This window comes from Amblyomma maculatum, chromosome 10, assembly GCF_055883805.1.
Source record: "Amblyomma maculatum isolate TAMU_Amacu chromosome 10, ASM5588380v1, whole genome shotgun sequence".
Classification (NCBI taxonomy): Eukaryota; Metazoa; Arthropoda; class Arachnida; order Ixodida; family Ixodidae; genus Amblyomma; species Amblyomma maculatum.
This window is the reverse complement of record NC_139353.1, coordinates 23,577,783-23,597,420: the sequence shown is the minus strand read 5'-3', so window position 1 is coordinate 23,597,420 and position 19,638 is coordinate 23,577,783. Positions and strand designations below refer to the sequence as shown.

General features: G+C 42.4%; 1 protein-coding gene across 1 annotated transcript in view; it reads right to left on the bottom strand.

Annotated features, from left to right (window-relative positions):
• The window catches only part of unc79 (UNC-79 domain-containing protein), an 87,049-nt gene that overhangs the window by 14,068 nt on the left and 53,343 nt on the right, over positions 1–19,638 (bottom strand). Inside the window, exons 39-50 of the mRNA XM_084582231.1 lie at positions 17,067–17,418; positions 13,707–13,821; positions 11,950–12,207; positions 10,429–10,467; positions 9,265–9,377; positions 7,936–8,021; positions 6,893–6,937; positions 5,231–5,476; positions 5,057–5,167; positions 899–1,003; positions 727–810; positions 562–651 (exon numbers count right to left, since the gene is read on the bottom strand). Of these exons, the coding sequence (XP_084438357.1) occupies positions 562–651; positions 727–810; positions 899–1,003; positions 5,057–5,167; positions 5,231–5,476; positions 6,893–6,937; positions 7,936–8,021; positions 9,265–9,377; positions 10,429–10,467; positions 11,950–12,207; positions 13,707–13,821; positions 17,067–17,418 (1,644 nt within the window). The remainder of the gene's footprint in view (positions 1–561; positions 652–726; positions 811–898; positions 1,004–5,056; positions 5,168–5,230; positions 5,477–6,892; positions 6,938–7,935; positions 8,022–9,264; positions 9,378–10,428; positions 10,468–11,949; positions 12,208–13,706; positions 13,822–17,066; positions 17,419–19,638) is intronic.

Genomic DNA, 19,638 nt, shown 5'->3' with positions numbered 1-19,638 from the left:
TCACAGTTTGAGGCATTTAGACATCCTAGCACTAGCGTCACAGGCAGAATTTATAGAAAACTCTGGTAGGGTCATGCAATCATGCCTTTTCTTTCTTCTTCTGTCCAGTAAAACTATTGCAATGATTCTGCCTGTGCTATGAAACAAATGATGGATGGGAGACTAAAGCTAATGTATGTCGGTCAGACAAAGCAAAAGAAATGAGCACATAAAGAGAACATGCCCAGGTGCTCCAAACCTGTGCTGCTCGTGGTCAGAAAGCACACAGGGCCATTCACAAATTAGTGGCAGCTGCAGTAGCACCCACAGTAAACAATCTGGCAACAACTAACAACTAGCAACAATCTAGACACACCTAGCAATTAAAAGCAACAAAACCCATAATGTAACAGTTAACAAAACATAAGCACTATCTGAAATAACAAATTGTAAGCAATTTTAATTTTTCGATTGGTTCTTTCATTAATATGCATGTCCAGTAACATGCTACAATATACACAAGCTGAGTGAGCATGAAGCTCAGTGCTGGAACCAAACTGGAAGTAGTTTTGCATACTTCACCTTGATCCGTATAAGTGCGTGAACATCAGCCACAAACTCCAGCACCTCGTTGAGATTTTGTCGCATACATTCACTTGCTCCCGTGTTGTACTGAAAGTGAAAAGCATTGAAGAGAGATTTGTGCATTGCTTTACTCAAAAATGCGCTTTAATTTACTAAACTTACAGTGTTCTGTAGGTCTTGAGGGATCAGAATGTCTTCAACAATCACATTCGGAGACAAGATCCCTCCAGTATCTTGAAGGACAAACTGAAGACCAGAAGCAGATTTTCAACAACAGTTAGAAAACTTCTTAACTGCAAAGTGTGAAAGAATGTGAAGGAATTACAAACTTTACCTGTACAAGAACAAGCAAATTTTCATCTGGAATGGCAGACTTGAATTTGAGCGCTTGCACAAGCTCAAATATGACTGTCCGCGTAAAGACTAGCTTATCTCTTTCCTGAAAAACGGAGAGAGACATAAGTGAAAATATTCGAGACAACCACAACAATACATTATAGATCTATTCAGCTTATTAGAAGCTCGCAACTGCTTTAATAGGTTCTGTAACAGCCCAAGAGCATTAACAACCCTCTGAGTGCCATATTGTATAATGAAAGACCTGCTTCTTAAATGCTGGGTTTTAATAATCAAGCTGCCACGAGCCACCACAGCAAACAAAACATTGTCACATTCTCTTATATGAAAGTACGAAAAAAACAACAATGTTTTATTAAGAAATGCTCCAAAGATGATTGGGCCAGCTAAAATTTTCTTTTATGAATCATAGTGAAATCGAACATTGCAAGGAGTGCGCAGACGATGCAACACAAGTATATTCTGGTGTGGCAAGGGTGCTTGTACAACGGTCTGCCTGAGTATACTTGGGCATGGCATTGAAAGAGTCAACAAATCATCAATTATAATGAAATTAACTGAAATGAAAATTAGCAAATAAAGATATGATTTCTTTTTTCAGAAATTATATTCACTACTACAGTCACCCCCTTCATGGATCACTGCCTTGTCGTGGCGGAGGGGCTTGCGAAACTCGATGAAGTCGTGAGCTCTGCTGTGTAGGGCCACCCACGATAGACAGGTCACGGCAGAGAGTTCTGACAAAATGTGATTCACTGGAGAAGGTAATGGCAACCCACTCCAGTAATTCCTGCCAAGAAAACCCAATGGCCAGTCACAATACCATTATCGATATGGCGCCGGAAGATGAGCCCCCCAGGTTGGAAGGCGTCCCACATGTTACTGGGGATGAACAAAGGGCGATTCCTAGTAGCTCCAGGACGAATGAAGCGGCTGGGCTAAAGCCAAAAGGACGCTCAGTTGTGGATGTGTCGGGAAGCGACCGGAAAGTCCGATGTTGCAAGGAGATATATCACATAGCAACATGGAATGTAAGGTCTATGACGCAAGGTAAACTGGATATCGTCAAGCGAGAAATGGACAGATTGAACATTGATATCTTGGGTATCAGCGAGCTCAAGTGGACCGGAATGGGAGAATTTAACTCCGGCGACCATTATGTCTTTTATTGTGGGCACGAATCCAAGAGAAGGAATGGGGTCGCTCTCATAGTAAACAGAAGAATGGGCAAAGCAGTGCTAGGGTACAACCCCAAAAACGACCGAATGATTTCACTTCGGATCCAAGGTCACCCTTTCAACATAACAGTTATCCAAGTCTATGCACCGACCACTGCTGCTGAAGAAGCTGACGTTGAGAGATTTTATGCGGACCTACAATGCCTTTTAGACCGCACCCCATCATCAGACGTCGTTTTTCTCATAGGAGACTGGAATGCTAAGGTCGGGAGTGAAGAAATATCCGGAATTACAGGCAAGTTCGGTCTTGGTGAGCCAAATGAAGCTGGGCAGAGGCTAGTAGAGTTCTGTCAAGAAAACAACCTGACCATAGCGAATACTCATTTTCAACAGCACAAGAGGCGCCTGTACACATGGATTTCACCGGACGGTCTGTACAGGAATCAGATCGATTATATTATTTGCCGACAGAGATGGAGAAGCGCTATACAAGCAGTAAAAACAAGGCCTGGGGCCGATTGTGGCACCGATCATCAGCTTCTTGTTGCCAAAATTAAGCTTCGATTGAGGAAAACGCAGAAAACTAGAAGGCCTTTCAGGTATGATCTGGATCAGATTCCATTAGAATATGCTGTGGAAGTGAGGAATCGATTTCAAGAATTAGATCTAGAAGACAAAGAGCCCGAAGAGATGTGGACTGATGTTCGTGATATAATACAAGAAGTTGCTACTAAGGTAGTTCCAAAGCAAAAGAAATGCAAAAAAGCAAACTGGTTATCTGATGAGGCTTTGCAAATAGCTGAGGAAAGGAGGATGGCAAAAGGTATGGGGGAAAGAGAAAGATACAAGGTTCTCAATGCGGATTTTCAGAAAATAGCAAGGAGGGATAAGAATGCCTTCCTGAACATACAGTGTCAAGCAGTTGAGGACAACAGCCAATTAAGGAACACAAGAGCTCTGTATAAGACAATCAAAGATATCAAAGGAAGCTTCTGTGCTAAGCTGGGCGTGATAAAGGACAAACAAGGCAAGGACCTCACTGAAGCCTCAGAGATAAAGAAGAGGTGGCAGGAATACACAGAAGAACTGTACAAGAAGGACCCGGATGTGCAAACCCAACATAGGACGGTTGTGATTACTGATCTCGAGCCGGGCATCCTGAAGAGTGAAGTTGAATGGGCCTTAGCCAGCCTTGCTAAGAACAAAGCTAGCGGAATTGATGGTATTCCAGCTGAGTTGCTTCAAAACCTCAACCATGACGCTGTTAACACACTGCATACATTATGTCAAAAGATTTGGACAACCCTGCAGTGGCCACAGGATTGGAGGAGGTCAGTTTACATCCCCATTCCAAAGAAAGGCAGTGCCAAAGATTGTTCCAACTACCGCACGATCGCGCTTATTTCGCATGCTAGCAAGGTGATGTTAAAAATCCTGCAAGGTAGGCTGCAGCAGTATGTGGATCGGGAGCTTCCGGACGTGCAAGCTGGGTTTCGCAGGGGCAGAGGAACTAGAGACCAAATTGCCAACCTTCGCTGGATCATGGAAAAAGCAAGAGAGTTCCAGAAACCCATTTACTTCTGCTTTATTGATTATGCAAAAGCGTTTGACTGCGTAGATCACAGCAGATTGTGGCAAGCTCTCCAAGAGATGGGAGTTCCAATTCACCTCATCTGTCTCCTCAGGAAGCTTTATGAAGGGCAAGAGGCCACAGTCAGAACTGGGCATGGTCTTACTGATTGGTTTCCGATTGAGAAAGGGGTGAGGCAAGGCTGCATACTGTCGCCCTGCCTATTTAACCTATATGCAGAGTGCATCATGAGGAAGGCTGGTCTGGACGAGTCATCAGCTGGAGTGAAGATTGCTGGAAAACGTATCAACAACCTTAGATATGCGGATGATACCACTTTAATGGCAGAAAGTGAAGTGGAACTCAAGAGACTTCTGATGCGCGTACAAGAAGAGAGTGAGAAGTTTGGGCTTAAACTGAACATTAAAAAGACGAAGATCATGGCGTCTTGCCCTATCAAGTCCTGGAGCATCAATGGACAAGAAGTGGAAGCTGTGACAGATTTTCTGTTCTTGGGAGCCAAGATTACCTCGGAAGGAGACTGCAGCCATGAAATTAGGAGACGCCTGCTTCTGGGAAAGAGAGCAATGGTTAGCCTTGACCGCCTAGTAAAGAGCAGAGACATTAGTCTGCCAACCAAGATCCGTATAACCCGTGCTATGGTCTTTCCAGTTGTGATGTATGGATGCGAGAGTTGGACTGTGAAAAAGGCTGACCGCCGAAGAATTGACGCGTTTGAATTGTGGTGCTGGCGAAGACTCTTAAGAGTTCCTTGGACTGCCAGAAGATCAAATCAGTCGATATTGTCGACCATAAACCCTGACTGCTCATTGGAGGGTCAAATTCTAAAGTTAAAGCTCAGCTACTTTGGTCATCTGATGAGAAGAGAGGAGTCGCTGGAGAAAGATTTGATGTTGGGAAAGGTTGAGGGTCGCCGGAGAAGGGGTAGGCAGCGAACGCGATGGTTAGATGGCATTCTCGAGGCATTGCAGATGAAGCTATGTGATGTTAAGAAGATAGTGAGAGACCGGAAAGCGTGGCGTGACATGGTCCATAGGGTCACGAAGAGTCGGACACGACTGAATGCCTGAACTGAACTGAACTACAGTCACCCCCCCTGCATTTAAGTTTCAGCCTGTCTGTAACAGCGGCTATTTTGACACGCACAAGGACAGATAATTGACAGTTACAACTGAAAAAAAAAGCTGCACTGCGCTTGAAGAGTAAAATGTGTTTAAATTACGGGTCAAACACCCCGTCCTCCACAATCCACAACTGCTGACCATTACGCTAGTGTTGTCACCCTTAAGAGATCCACGAGTCACTTTCACCAGATGATAAATGCGTGGCAGAAAGGGAGGCCAGAACAGGGAGCGAACAGACTCACCCTGGACATGTTGCGGTTGCAGAGGTGGCACAGCTCCAACAGCTGTTGGTACTGGATGAGGGAATGCTGGATGGCATAGCTTAGGATCTTTGAGAACGGGTCCAGTATGGACTGAAGCAGAAGAAGGGAGATTGTCTCTCAGGGCACAGTGAGCAAGCGGTGCAGTGAGAATACCTTGCAGGTATTGACGGTGGGCACACGCAGCACGCAGAGCAGCAGCCGCAGCAGGGGCTCCAGGGGTGTGCCCAGAGGGGTGGGGGGCGCACTGCCGCTCACCGATGCAGATGGGGGCACGGCTGGCGGGAGGGACAGCAGCAGCTTTCTAAGCAGAGCGTCCAGCTGTGGCAAGAAAGCGGTCCACAGGAGCGCATTGCCCTCGGGAGCCAGGCACTCCAGGTAGGTGGCCACGTTGCCCACCACCTGCAACACACGCCCAGGCAGCGATATGAGCTACGTGCAAAGAATGCCTGCCACAGCCAAACATTTACTACTAAACAGCTCTTAAAAGCCTGCTGGTTTCAAAGAGGAATAATACCGGCGCAAAGAAGATACGAACATGACACGAACCTTTCGATTTTCTGTGATCTTCTTTACCACTTTTAGACTGTGGCAAACAGGAAATGCCTAAAGTTTCATCAGTGTTGTCTGTGCTTAGCAATGCTTTGACTTCTCTAATCTGGACACATGAACATCCATTTGCAAATATTTAATGATTAAATTTTAGATTTAGAAGTCCACTTTTTTACAAGTTTGGCTTGCTGGGGGTGCCAACTGAGAGTGTGCAAATGTATCTTGTCGTAAGGTTGATCCCATGCCAAAGTTATCAAGAGATCAATAGTTCAGTCCTGTCTAACCAATGCATTTATTAAGTCATGTAAACATCTGTTGCAAAACAGTTTCTTTTACCAGATCCGTCACACTGGACAGGTGAAACATCTATTACAAAACAGTTTCTTTTACCAGATCCGTCACATTGGAGAGGTGGGTTATCCCCTCCATGTCATGGGTTATCCCCACCATGGCATATTATCTGTCACAGAAAAAATGTTCAGAAAGCTTAGAGTCAAAAATCTCACAGCAACTTCAAACAAGCACCCCTAGATTATGCTGTGATTCCACACGTTCATGCGAAGGTAAACTCAGAACGTTCACAGCTGATCTGCAGAAAGAAATACGGATAGAAGCATATCAACTGTGATAAAAGTATCAAAGTTTACTCCATTCCACTCAATTGTGGTTTCAACATAGGATAAATGAAATGTGAATGATAGGTTGTAAAAGCATCAATATTGAAATGTGTAAATGATAGGTTGTAAAAGCATCAATATAAGTCAGACAGTCAGCTATTAGGTCGCATCAATGTCTACTGCAAAAAAACATGGATGCTAATCAGATTTCTAGAAAACCTGCGTAAAGGCAAGAATGGAAAACCAAATAACCAGAGAAATCTTTGCTGTGTACTGTCAGTGCGTGTTAAAAGAACCCCAAGTGGTTGAAACTTCTGGAGCCAAGGATTAAACTGAATGGCCTTTCTGCTGATCCAGGTGTGCCAGAGTTAGAAAGGAGAAACAGGCACAGCAAAAAGCTACATACCCCCTTAAACCATTAACTTGAGTCATTTATTAACCAATCTGCCTTAAGAAGGAAAAAAAAAAGAGCTCAGCCATTTAAACCAAGGTATATCAGTTCAAAGACCTCCGGCTGCTGATGATGCCTCTGATAAGTGGTCACTCACTTCAAGCCAACAATAACAGTTCAAGTTAATGGGCCCTCTAGCCCTGACGAACTCATCCTTAATGCACTGCATTCCATATTATCTGCGGAGATGTCACAAACCTGCAACAGCTGCTCTCCAGCCACGTGCTTGCGTTCAGTGAGTTCCTGAAACAGAGAGACAAAACGGTCTGTATATGATATCTCATATTATGTAGAGAAGCTCAGCCTTGGTACTAGATGCCATTGGCATGCTGTTGTAATAAATGCTTTCTTTTCATTTAGAAACTGCTGCTGATTTCTGATAACTACTACTGCTACTACTCTAGTGATTCCTGAGAGCAGCAAAGTCAGTCAGGGGAATAACAAAAAAATTTGGAGAACACTGAAGCTCTACCTTTACGAGTATAATGCGACAGCGTTAAAGGCTCTTGCCTGTAGCTTTCCTTGTGTAATCTTGTTTGCATGAAATATTTGGGTGAGCTATACCTATGAGCTAATAATGAAAGCAATAACTACTTATTATTATTTATTTTTTACTTTAGTAAATTTAGGCTCTGGCATATACGAGTCAAGAATTCTGCACTCGTGCCATTGCTTCTGCTTCAACAATTTTTGAAAACGAACCTCATTTCATTTTAACTCTAGCCATATGAGCTAATAATGAAAGCAATAACTACTTATTATTATTTATTTTTTACTTTAGTAAATTTAGGCTCTGGCATATACGAGTCAAGAATTCTGCACTCGTGCCATTGCTTCTGCTTCAACAATTTTTGAAAACGAACCTCATTTCATTTTAACTCTAGCCAATTTAGCCTTTCTACAATAAGTATGAAGTAAGTAACATACTGCACTAACACATGGCTATGTAAAGAAAAAGGCAGAGGTTAACCAGAATGCAGGTAACATTTAGAGGCACTTGTAGGACCAAAGCTTCCAAGGTGTGGGAGTGGTAACCAGACAGTATAGTCATGTTATTGGCCAATCAGGCTACAGACAAGACTTGAAAGTAAAAGCAGGTCACCTGTCTATTCTCATGTGTGGCAGCAAGTAAAACCCGATGATTTCTGGCATACATTGCATCAAAGTGCTCAGACTACCTCTGGCATATACCCTTAAACTTTTGTCTTTGAATGTACATTCGTTAAGCAGTGATAACTCACCTCGAAAAGTATCATCAAAGGCTGCATCTGGTTGAGCTCGTTGAAATCTGCCAGGGCAGTAGCCATTACCTTGAAGAAATCGGCGTCTGTGCAAGAAAATACGACCGAGAGAAATTTTTTATTTATCAACAGACCACATATATCAAGAATACTTAATGTAGCATTCAAATATAAGCTATAAGCACAGAGAGGAGCAATGAGTTAGTCGGGTTTGGATTTAACTAAAACTAAACAAGAATGAAGACGTGAGAAAACCACATCGCAAACGCAACGCTGCACAGGTGCAAAGTATTTCTCGCATCTGCATCCTTGTACTGCTGCTCTTTGCAATACAGAAATAATGAAGGCCTCAAGCCAATCTAGGCTGATGCATTGCGTTGTGTTAACATAACCACCAGCTAACGTAAACACCAACTAAACTTGCCGTAACCCCACAGTTTTCTCCGGAACGGAAAGTGCTGCAGTAACTCACATGCAGAGGTGGCAGAAAATAGTAGCTATTAGGTAAAAGAAAAAACTCCAACAAAATAGAAACCAAAACATGTCATTTCAAGCACACAAAGATATGTTGCAAAAATGACGACTGTCAAAACATTAGTGATAATGGCACAATAATCTAACACAAGCTAAGACGTTAATAAGAGCATCATAAGCATTGGTAATAAGCTGTGTATGTGTAAATACAACAGAAATATACTCCTCCTTTCCGTAACTTGCCCCCATTTTGGTAGTGGCGCTGTCATTCAGCCTTGATGTCCAAGTCTGTTTAGCCTATCAAACATGTTTAATTAAGCCCAAGGTGGCAATATTTTGCAATCAACATGAGACAATTAAAACACTGAGTTTTATCACATCTCAAATATTCTGGAGGAGCTACTGCCAGAAAAATTCAAGAATCAACCAAATAATGTGTCCAGATCTCATATTTTGCTGCTTTGAGAAGATAACCTCGTGTATGCCCATTGGCAAGGTGTATAGAAAACGTTAAGGAGTTTTCAATGCAGAAAATAATGTTTTAGACATTTAGATGAGTCCATGGTATTAAACAGTTAATGCTTACAATCCTTGAAAATGATCACGTAACATGGAAATGTTCCATTAGCAATTAACGAGCATTGTTTCAATGCCACGTTTAAGAATGCTTGATATAGAAATTCGATGTCGCTAAATTCTAAGCTCTTGATGGAATTGATTACCCGTGCTATTAGGCGTTTAATTTTACTGATCCACTGGTGCCATCTAGTCCATCCAGTCATTCAATGTCTCTGAAAACATGGCGCAAAAAAAAAACTGCAAACACACTGGTTAAGAGACAAGCAGCACACTCACCAAAGTTACCCAAGAATATCTGCTGAAAGATGCCATTGGTGGAGAGTTGGTGCAAGGTGCACCTAATGAACTGGCGTGCGACGCTCTTGCAACCGCCCGGCAGGTGAACGTTGCTGTGTGATAGGCAGGTGAACAGGGGTGCTGACTATACGCACATATGCACATGCAAGCTGCCTGCAGAGGCAAAAGCTAACTGAGCGCACCACCCGTGGTGCAACCGTCCCACTGCACTGTGCCACAGTTGCCAAAAATATGAAAAAAAGAAAAGAAAGCTGCAGCAGCTCTGAAGGTAGGCGACTGTGGGCAAGAACCAGAGCTAACCTAATGCATTGTGATGAACAAGCTTTAAACTACTACAAAATGAAGTGTTGATGTCGTGGCCAACACCGTCACAAAAATATGCAAAGATTTTAAACTGACACAAGAATAAGACTATACAAGTAAGAACAGGTTGGCCCCTATGAAAGGATGACGAGGTTAAAACAGCACCTACTGAAGCCCACCCCCCGTCCAGAGAAACATGCAAGGTGCATTTATGTGTGCTAAATAGGGACAAAATAACCATAATAAAGTAGCTTTTCTTTTTTTATCTAGCCAGCACAGTAGGCAAAAACAGTGCCCAAGAACAGCATCAAAAGAGTGTGGCAAGATTAAGCTGAAAACACTAGAGAAAGAGCATACTGCTCTTGACGCAAGAATCTCAAGACAGCAACCATTTCCATGGCTGAAAGACAAAAAGAAATTGACACAAGACCAAAAATGGTACCTCACTTGTTTACTCCTAACACGCAAAAAAATTGTTAGTTTTTTTTCGTCTTTGCTCTAGTAGCATTCCAGAAGTGAGACATTATCATGAATATATATAAGAACAGCAGCATTAAAAAATATCGGCCCAAAGCATCTGATGAAAAAAAAAAAAAATGTTTTGCTTATTCAAAAGGTGCACAAAAGCTCATCAAAATCAGATCGAATTTTCTCTTGTGTGTGAGTGTGACGAATCACATCATCATGCAAGCTATAGCAATCCAAGAGATGATGAATGGAAGAAGCGTTGTTTAAAGCAACAAGCAAAAGCAATTGCTGAGTGGTGGCATTGCTAAGCCATGTGAAAAGTAAGTGAGCCGAAAGATCGTGCAGATAGTCCCCTCAGCCATCTTTACTCACCTTTCATGTTGCCACGGGTAGTAGACTTGTGAAGCAACTCTGGAGGAAGAGAATAAAAAACACGCATACTGTCTGAGAAGTTACTACTGATGAAATCGAGAACCTGTTGTCATGTGGCTACGTGTTAGTGGCCCCGTATTTATTTGAATATATTGCATTTATTTTCATATTTTACCTATTAATAGAAAAGGAGCATCATTCCTCCCATAATGAATCAATATAAACGAATAGTTTGACAATTCTTTTTCCTGCTCTAAATTGACAAAAGTCTAAAATCATGATTTATTTTGTCTCTTCGAGACCTTTAGAAAAAAAAAATATTCTGCCGCCTTTTTTTAAAAGCCCTGTAATGTTGGAGATCACTAGAAGAGGCCTTAGTAATGTAGCACATTTATATGAGTTAACTACGACTGAAGCTAAACAAATGGCAGATTATGTAACTGCTGATTTTACGCAACTATTTTTTTCCTACTTGCGACTGAGAGTGTACGTCACTATCATTGGTTTGGAGCAAGATAAAAAATTTTAATGGCTCGTAAGCAAGTTGTTCTAAACATGCAAAGCACAAGAAACAGTTTTATGGCAAATTTTAGCCACCATGCATTTACATCCTCACATTAAATAAAAAAAAGTTGCTTCAAATCCCTAGTTCTTGAATGACAATGGCACAAGAATCAGACAAACAATAAAAGTATAAAACGCATAGCGACAGCACTAGCTTGCAACTAACTTCATTAGAAATAATGACTCCCCCGGCCCACCGACTTTCACATAAAATTGTCTAGAAAAATATATTTTACCCTTCTGAGCCTGCAAAATATAAGAGAATTGCTGAAACCTTCCCTATAACCTAATTGCAGGCTCATACAAAGGCATAAAAAGATGACACACACTGTTTAGTACATTTCAGCTAATTTTTGTGAGAAACATTATTTCAGCAGTTTGAAATTGTTTCTTGACTTGTCTGCACGTGCATACATGCATGTATACATGCACACACGCACATATGCACGCACACACATGCACACGCACAGACACACACGCATGGTTCATATGCTATTTGCACCGCTTTCTTTTAAGATGCAACTATATGGAGTCGGTGTAACGTTAAGAGATAGGAAGCGTGCAGAGTGGGTCAGAGAAATAACTAGAGTTGATGACATTGTAGTAAAAATCAAGAAGAAGAAATGGGCATGGGCAGAGCATTTAGTGTGTAGAGAGGACAACTGATGGTTACAAAGGGTAACAAACTGAATTCCAAGGGAAGGAAAGCGTAGCAGGGGGCGGCAGAAAGTTAGGTGGGGGGATGAGGTTAAGAAGTTCGCAGGGGTCAAGTGGATGCAACTAGCATAGGACCGGGTTAATCTGAGTAATATGGAAGAGGCTTTCGCCCTGCAGTGGTATAGTTCAGCTGATGATGATGATGATGATGCTGACTAGCCCAGTATGTGTGCTATTTGTGGAATCTGCAACAGGCAACCCATGGTCAGGAACGCGAATAAAAGGGAGGGGAGTACACACTTGGCAACTAGTCGCAGAATCTCTGGCAGTAAAGGTGCGGCCAGTGCGGGCTGCCGGTGCACAAAAGTGGCCAGCAACACAATGCACAGGCCCAGCTCTTCATCACTGTAGTGCTCCAGGGCAAGGGCACACTCGGGGCAGCGTTCGGGGACGGCCTCTTCGACTGCCGCCCGACCCCCGCTGGCCCCGCCACTGCTGCCCGGGCGTCGCTTGCTCGGTGTCGGGCCGCCACTGCTTGGCTCGGACTTCCGCGCCCGCCTGCATTCCCCCGTGTGTGCATGGCTCTGACTGGGGGGCAATGATCTCGTGGATGTGCGTCGTACTTGCACCCAGTCAGTGTGCAAGTATGGCGCTTGCTTTCTCGAACTGCACACTAATTCTAAATCACTAGGTAAATTAAAGGTAACATTATGCTCAGTCATTAAAGCAGCTAGCACCTTTCAGCTTTTCGCAAAATCTTAAAGGTCACAAAATATGAGCACATCAAGGACCTGCCATAGTGGCATAATAGGGCGCGACCTATCTGATCAGATTCGCAGACGAAACTGACAAGTTTGTGCAATGAAGCCAGTGCTAGTAGCATTGCAGCCAGCCTTTTCTATAGCTGGTGCTTATCTTGAAAACACCAACCAAATATTATTAGCTTATATTTGAAATTAAAAAAAAACAAAGTACTAGCCAATAAATCGGTGCAATAGGTTCATTTTGGGAAGAAACCTGCCTGATTTATGTGTTGAATATTTGCCGAAGTTATAACATATACTGAGCTGTGCTTTACTGAAACATTGTGGCTAGCAAGGAAAATGTTTGATGCCATAAAGCATTTGCATACCAATAGGCATTTTCCTTCTTCGTAATACCTAAAATAAATTTCGTAGTGATCACCAGGCTGAATGCTTTGGGGGTTTTGCTCTCCTTAATTTGAGGAAATAGTTTGAACAGGCTGTGTGCTAAATATATGGGCGAGGAATACTTTTTCTTTGCATTAAAAGCCAACGAACATCTATGGAAAACAGAAAGAGTATTAGACTAAAGGAATAATGAAGAAATGCAGGCACAGTTTGTAAAAGAAAGCGTACAGCCAACCAGCATGCGTAACACTCACATGCCTGCTGCATGCTTTTGGAGAGTGTATTTAACACAGCTCCCAGTCTACGTAGGCCTCTGTCAGAAAACTGACCGCCGGTGTAATAATCGATAAGCACTTAGACATTATTCCAGTCATGGCACCCGCCTATGTGCAAAGGTACTCGCTATTTCGTTCTCTATGCACACTCATTCCTCCAAATGCGATAGGGTTGTAATAAGGTACCAACATGAGCCATATGTTACTGTGTTCCCTCTTTAAGTGCGCAGCAATTCATGTGTTCCAAATTTCAGCCCTTGAACACCGTTGCATGCACAACTAACTAGCATTCAACTATCAGCCTTCCCTTGTAATCCCAAAAGTATGCAAACAGAATCAACCTCAGATAATTTTCTGTTCTAAAAACGTCAGCACCCCAGGAAGTACTCTAGCAGCTTGTCATTAAGTCATGAAGAGCGTATCACTTCATGCCTTCTCATGGCTTTGTGATCACTACCGATGATTTTGAATGTGAAACTCTGATCGTCGATGACTTTAATGTGGACAAGAAACCTCCGATTAGAAAAGAAAATGACAATTACAAAAATTGCAAAGTTACAATGGCAGCACAAACCAGGAGTCTATCTCAGATTGGTCCAGTGAATAAAAATAAATAAATAAGTCTGCATACCTAGCGGCCCCTCCTCGAGTGTCAAGGGTACGTTGAATCTCGACTGTACTCAGTCCTGACTTGCGTTGCTTGCGGGGACGGTAGTGAAGCCTTGTGCGGGCTTCGTCACTTGCTCCTGTGTGCATGGGTAGACAAATAGCCTCACTTTCGAACCACATTTTGCGCAAATTCAGTGCTCGTAAGAGCAGCATACACTTCAGGGTAACCGAGGCAAGCAGCACTGCAAAAAATGCGGCAGTAGTGCTCATGCAAAACTCAAAGCATGCTCTCTAGTGTACCCACCATACTCAGGATTTACACTGTGCAAGACAAGGTAGAAAGTGAGGAATAGACATACACACAGTACTTTACCAACTGTTGCAGCGCTAAACATAAACCGTAATATGCTTCTCTCGGTTAAATCGCTCAATTATTCGCTCTGAAATTCAGCAAACAGATAGCATACAACTGTCTATCATTTTTAATACTAGTCTACAGGATGCATACTTGCCTAAATGGCTGAGAATTAATTCAAAATCAGCACTATCTGCAGCATTGGTGACCCAAAAGACGGTTTCCTACGGGTTGCCAATGATGAAGATGACATCAATTTGAAATTAATTCTGATCTAATCAGGCAAAGACATCATCCAAATTGGCATTAAAAACGATATACAGTTGTATGCTATCTGTGTGCCGAATTTCAGCGAGAATAAGCAAGCGATTCAACTGATAGAAGCATATCACGGTTTGCGTTTAGCGTTGCAGCACTTAATATATATGTTTCATACTCTCCATCTACTCTTGTGCACATCCTACTCCCCACCTTTCTGGGTCTTCACTAAAGCCCCTTTGATTGTTTTCTGAACTGCTGGTGCTGCACAATTGGTCACATGCACAATACAGAACACAGAGAAAAGGACGTCGACACTGGTAAAAGACACACTACCAACTAGAATACTATAATTAAATCAACAGTTGGTAGTTGTGCTTCACCAGTGTGGACGTCCTTTTTTTAAGATGAAAGACTTGTTTGGCTCATCAGTGGTGTGCGCAGAAAGTGACTGTCTAAGGAATATGTGACCAACAAGCCAGGACCTCTAAGAAAAAAAATGTCATCTTCCATCGGGAATCAGGCTCCTACCCCTCCGATCACCAGCCCGACGCGCTAACCAACTACGTCATGCCGGGCACGTGGGTATCTTAATTCTCCTTGTCTAGCATTCCTGCCATCTCTATGTCAAATGATGATGCAGTTAGTGATAATGATGGCATAGCGACAAGGATGTTATAATAGAACTGCTGGAGTGGAGGTCACCTATACCAGCGTACGTGCATAGGTGAAGCATGGTCAAGCCGTATTCTTAAATAAGCCACTGTCGTGCATTTACAGTATGAGGCTTTAAACTAAAGCTGGGATGACCTTAAAGCCCAACCAGAAAAGTCTTGAAAAGATAAATGAATATCATAATTACAACGCAAAGCAGGCGAGGAAGGAAAAAGAGACAAACGCGCACTCAGCGCTGTACTTATTTCAAAGTCTATTTTGCCCATTTATTTTAACCTCAGCCAACAAGCCTTCTTCAATGCTTTCACAAAAATGCAGTTTATTTCAGCCTTTCACAAATTAAGCTCTGTCAGCGAGCGTCCCTTTCAGTTTTGGCAATAATGAATATCCGAGTCAAGCTTTAGCAACACAAGTGTTATCATTGAATAGCTTACGTCGAGTATACCATAAGTGCTATATAATTGGACAGCTTTCGTCAGGAATACATCTTTAATAACTAAGTGCCGCAATTACTTGCAGTTAATTTGTTAATGTGATTAAAAATGAACTTTTCGCTACAACATTGTCATATATTATTGAAGAGGTTATGTCAAGTATAATTGCACTGGACTAAATGCAGATTTTAACTAATTAGTTATTGTTAAATATTTATTGATTAAAGATAGAACTTGATTGTATGCTATAGCAGCATCACATCCTTGAAAAGATCCCGACGATAATAATCCAAAAACAAACACTAGACAACGCAAAACCATGCAATACCGACTGCTATCGATTGTCTAACTAGGTTCAACCATGGTTAAACCGCTGCCTATTTTTCATTCAGCATTTGGCGCATCCTAATTTCCTTGTCCAGTTCCACTACATATTCTTGCACAAGTTGAAGGTATGGCTGTCTAGCAGGGGTAGCCCACATTTTTTTTTCAAATGCAATTAAAATTTGCGAGCTAGTGTTTCAATGTAATCACTTATGCAGATTATGAACGCATGAAGCATGACCAAAATGGATACAGATGTTTAGTGTGCACTGGAAAGTAAGATGGCAGCTGAGCTAAACAATTGTAGAGTTACAAAAAATTCATAATTATTCTTCTATATCCGTTAGTTTACATGGGCTAATATGTTTACACCTGAGCTGCAGATAGCATTTCTCATCTTCACTTGAGCATAGGTAATAGCAAATGTTGGCGCACTGCATGTCCACAGGATTCTAACACAAAACACTTAAAACCTTCCTGCCTGTGGTTCATTTTTCATTTAAGATGAGCCTCCGCACAGTATTGCTAAAGCTGAGCAATTAGAGCAAAGAATGCGCAGCTCAACAAAAAGAAAAGAGAGACATTTTGTGCACCTCAGTCCGGTTGTACCAACTTTGGCATAAATTACTATAAGGACTGCAATCCCCAGGGTAGTTAGCAATGTTTGCAGGTGCTGTAAAAGCACAAGACGCAAGTTGTCTCCATCTTTTGGTTCCCAGTGTTCTCTTCAAATGGTTTGCTTCCATAAGCTTCACACTCCTCCATTTTTTGAAAACCTGTCAATGAAACCGCACATGGGCGCTGTCCGAGTACAAGATGACAGCAACAGCTAACGTTACAACAGCACCACGCATTCTCTATGTTAGTTTTAGTGTTGGAATATAATCCCTCAACCTTTCTTCTATGTGCACATTTATTTGCAGTGCACAGCGTCACCACTGTCACAGATCAGCATCAAGCAAACGAACCGACCGCGCCAAGTGAAACCGGCGCATTTTCTGCTTATGGCAAAGTGGCGGCGTGCAGCTTTAGCTCACAGGCGCCTCCTCCACTCCAGCAGTTCTATTATAACCTCCTTGCATAGTGATGACAATGATGGTGCATTTAGTTGATAATAATGATAGTAGTGCTAGTGATGTGATGATGATAGTAGGGATGAAAATGACGATGCAGTTAGTAAAAATTGTTCTGTAAAGTGGCTTTTGCCATTGACGCTTTTAAAGACTTAAGCGCAGTCTTGCAATTTTTCTGTGTTCTGCTGTTGTGCATGTGATCAACTGCATTACCAACTAGCCCGCACGCAGGTTTTACTGACTATTGAGAGTATGTGCCCAACCTTTTTCTGGGTGTGGTGCGGTGTCCTCATCGTCCTTGACCTCGAGGCTGTTAGAGCCGTGGGTGAGGAAGGCAGTCTCCACCCTTCCGGCAGCGCTCAGCACCTTGTCCAGGATGACGTCCTTCACAAGCATGTCGATGAGGCCTCCGCTGATCGAGTGCTCCTGAGGACGCACCCGCTCCTTCGAGGCAGCATCTGCGGCCGCTTCAGTGCTGCCCTTGCTGCCTTTGCTGCCCTCTTCCAACGGAGTGGCAACAACGCTTGCTGTTTGTGCTAGCGGTGGCCGCTGCGGTGAATTCCCGGAGGGGTGGGCTTTCTCGGCCACTGGAGAGTCCTTCCGAGCTGTCTGCGGCTAGGAGGTGAGATGTGTCCTCAGGCAGTGTTGCAAAGCTATAGTAACGAGTTGTCCATTAAGCCAAAATTGATAAATTTTTCAATAGTTTTCTTCCAGTCACACATAAATTTTAATTTCCTTAAAGCTGCTTGTGGTTATGCGATCATAAAACAAACTCTATGACTCAGGTGTTAACATAACCAATCCTGAAGGATTTCATTCTGCCATCACTCACCTTTTAGAGAGTATTTTTATTTACTATCTTCAACACTTATCTGTTCTGTTGCCCCTGTTGCCCTCTCTGTAGTGAACAATACTCTTTATCTTTCTAGTAGTCATTTTTCTAACCAGATTTTCGTATTTGCGAGCTAGAACCGGATGACACTCTGTGACACTTGTGTGCCATTTCATGTGTTTTGCACAATAACACAATTATGTAATGATCTTTGGCTGATTAAGAGTAAAGTGCAAATCTTTGATGTTTTATACTAAGGAGTATTTAAAATTCTGAGTGGCTAGTAGGTAATAAATAAGTAGTAACCTCAAAGAGAGTTGTCTCAGAATGCTAGGATGATACAGTTAAACCTCAATGTAATAAACTTCAATGGAAAGAAATCCTCGATGTAACGAAGTATTTCGTTCTTTAGAACTTCAAGTCGATAGAACAACATATATTTTTAGGGTTTGTTTCTGGGTAAAATTTCATTTTACCTGATTTTTACATCCCCAACATGTTCAATTTTTTCCCCGCTTTCTGGAAAAACTGTGCCAGTGAAACTACTTGTCCAATTTGCGCACGGGCGACAGGCAGCTGACAGATGGAGAGAGATGCACGCGAGGCTAGAAAAACCCTCGAAAGCGGAAAACTTCAGACACCAAGCTTCGATCACCTCATAATTATTATGCTATAGCAGAGTGTCAACGAACTTTCCAGGATGACTGGTGAAAGCAATCAGGCAAAAGGTGTTCTTTCGATGTTACCAAAAAGCATTGCCACATTAGTTGAAGCTCGTTGTGAAGAGTTTTGCGTGAAAATCTCCACAAAATGGTACTGCACTCTGATACGGAATGTCTCAGACAAAAAGGAAAGCCAGTTGACATTATGGGAAATTGGAAGTCGTACCAAGTTCATTCGAGAAGCGGCTGCTGATTCAGTAATTTGATGACTACCGACCCCTCTTTATTTCAGTGACTGATAATGCAGACTCGCTTTGCGAGGAATTTAACCAGTACTTGCTGGAAGTAAGTCCCACTAATATAGGTGTTGAAGTCATTGACTATTGACAAGATGCAACTGTGCGCTACTCAGGGCTAGCAAATGCCCCGATGACATTGTTGTGCCTAGCTAATGGTAGCTCTGATGTTGAGAGAAAGTTCTCTCAGCTGAGATACCCCCAAAGACTGGACAGGTTTTGTATGGAATTCTAAATGCTGCACATGAAGATAACTATGTGTGTTAACAAGGAAGCATGAAAAGTCAATGACCAACTTGTGTGAATACAGTGTTTCATGTCCCAGAACTGGTTAAGGCTCTTTACTGCCAGTAATTATTAATTACCAAGGAAACGTGGAATTTCATATTTTTTTGAGGACTCAGCCTTTTTCTCACTTACCAGCCTGAAACATAGCCCTAATCATTACAATCGATTTTAAAACAAATTCAAATAAATTATTGCAGTTTGTAAATTTAATGCCTGCAAAAAAAACCTGATTTCAAAATATTTCTACAAACAAAAAAGATTTCTTCCCTATTTTAAAGTTGAAAAATAGTGACTGATTTTTACTCCCTGAATTTGAAGAAAATATAAATCCCGAAAATGAACAACCCTATATATTTCCAGCTTCAATGTAACGAAGCAAATTTATTGCATATTTAATGTAGCGAAATTTCTTTGCTTATTCAAGATGAACCCGCAGCAAAATTGCGCCGTTAGCACGACAGGTTTCACGTGGTGCGTAAGCGAAGCGCGCACTAAAGCATGATGGTCCATGCAAAGCGCAGCAGATGCAGCTGTCGCTACACATCATCGTGCCCAAAACGGGCAATGAATGTAGCATGCCCCCTCTGCTCAAAGGGAGCCGCTCTGCGATTAACGTGCCTTTCTAATTCCATAGAGCTCGGTTAAAGGACTGGAAAGTCGGCATACCCGTTCACATGCAACCTCGCTTCCCACTCAGACGCTGTGAGCTTGCGAACCTGAACAAAGACGCGCCAACTCGCGCTTGCAACGAAAAAAA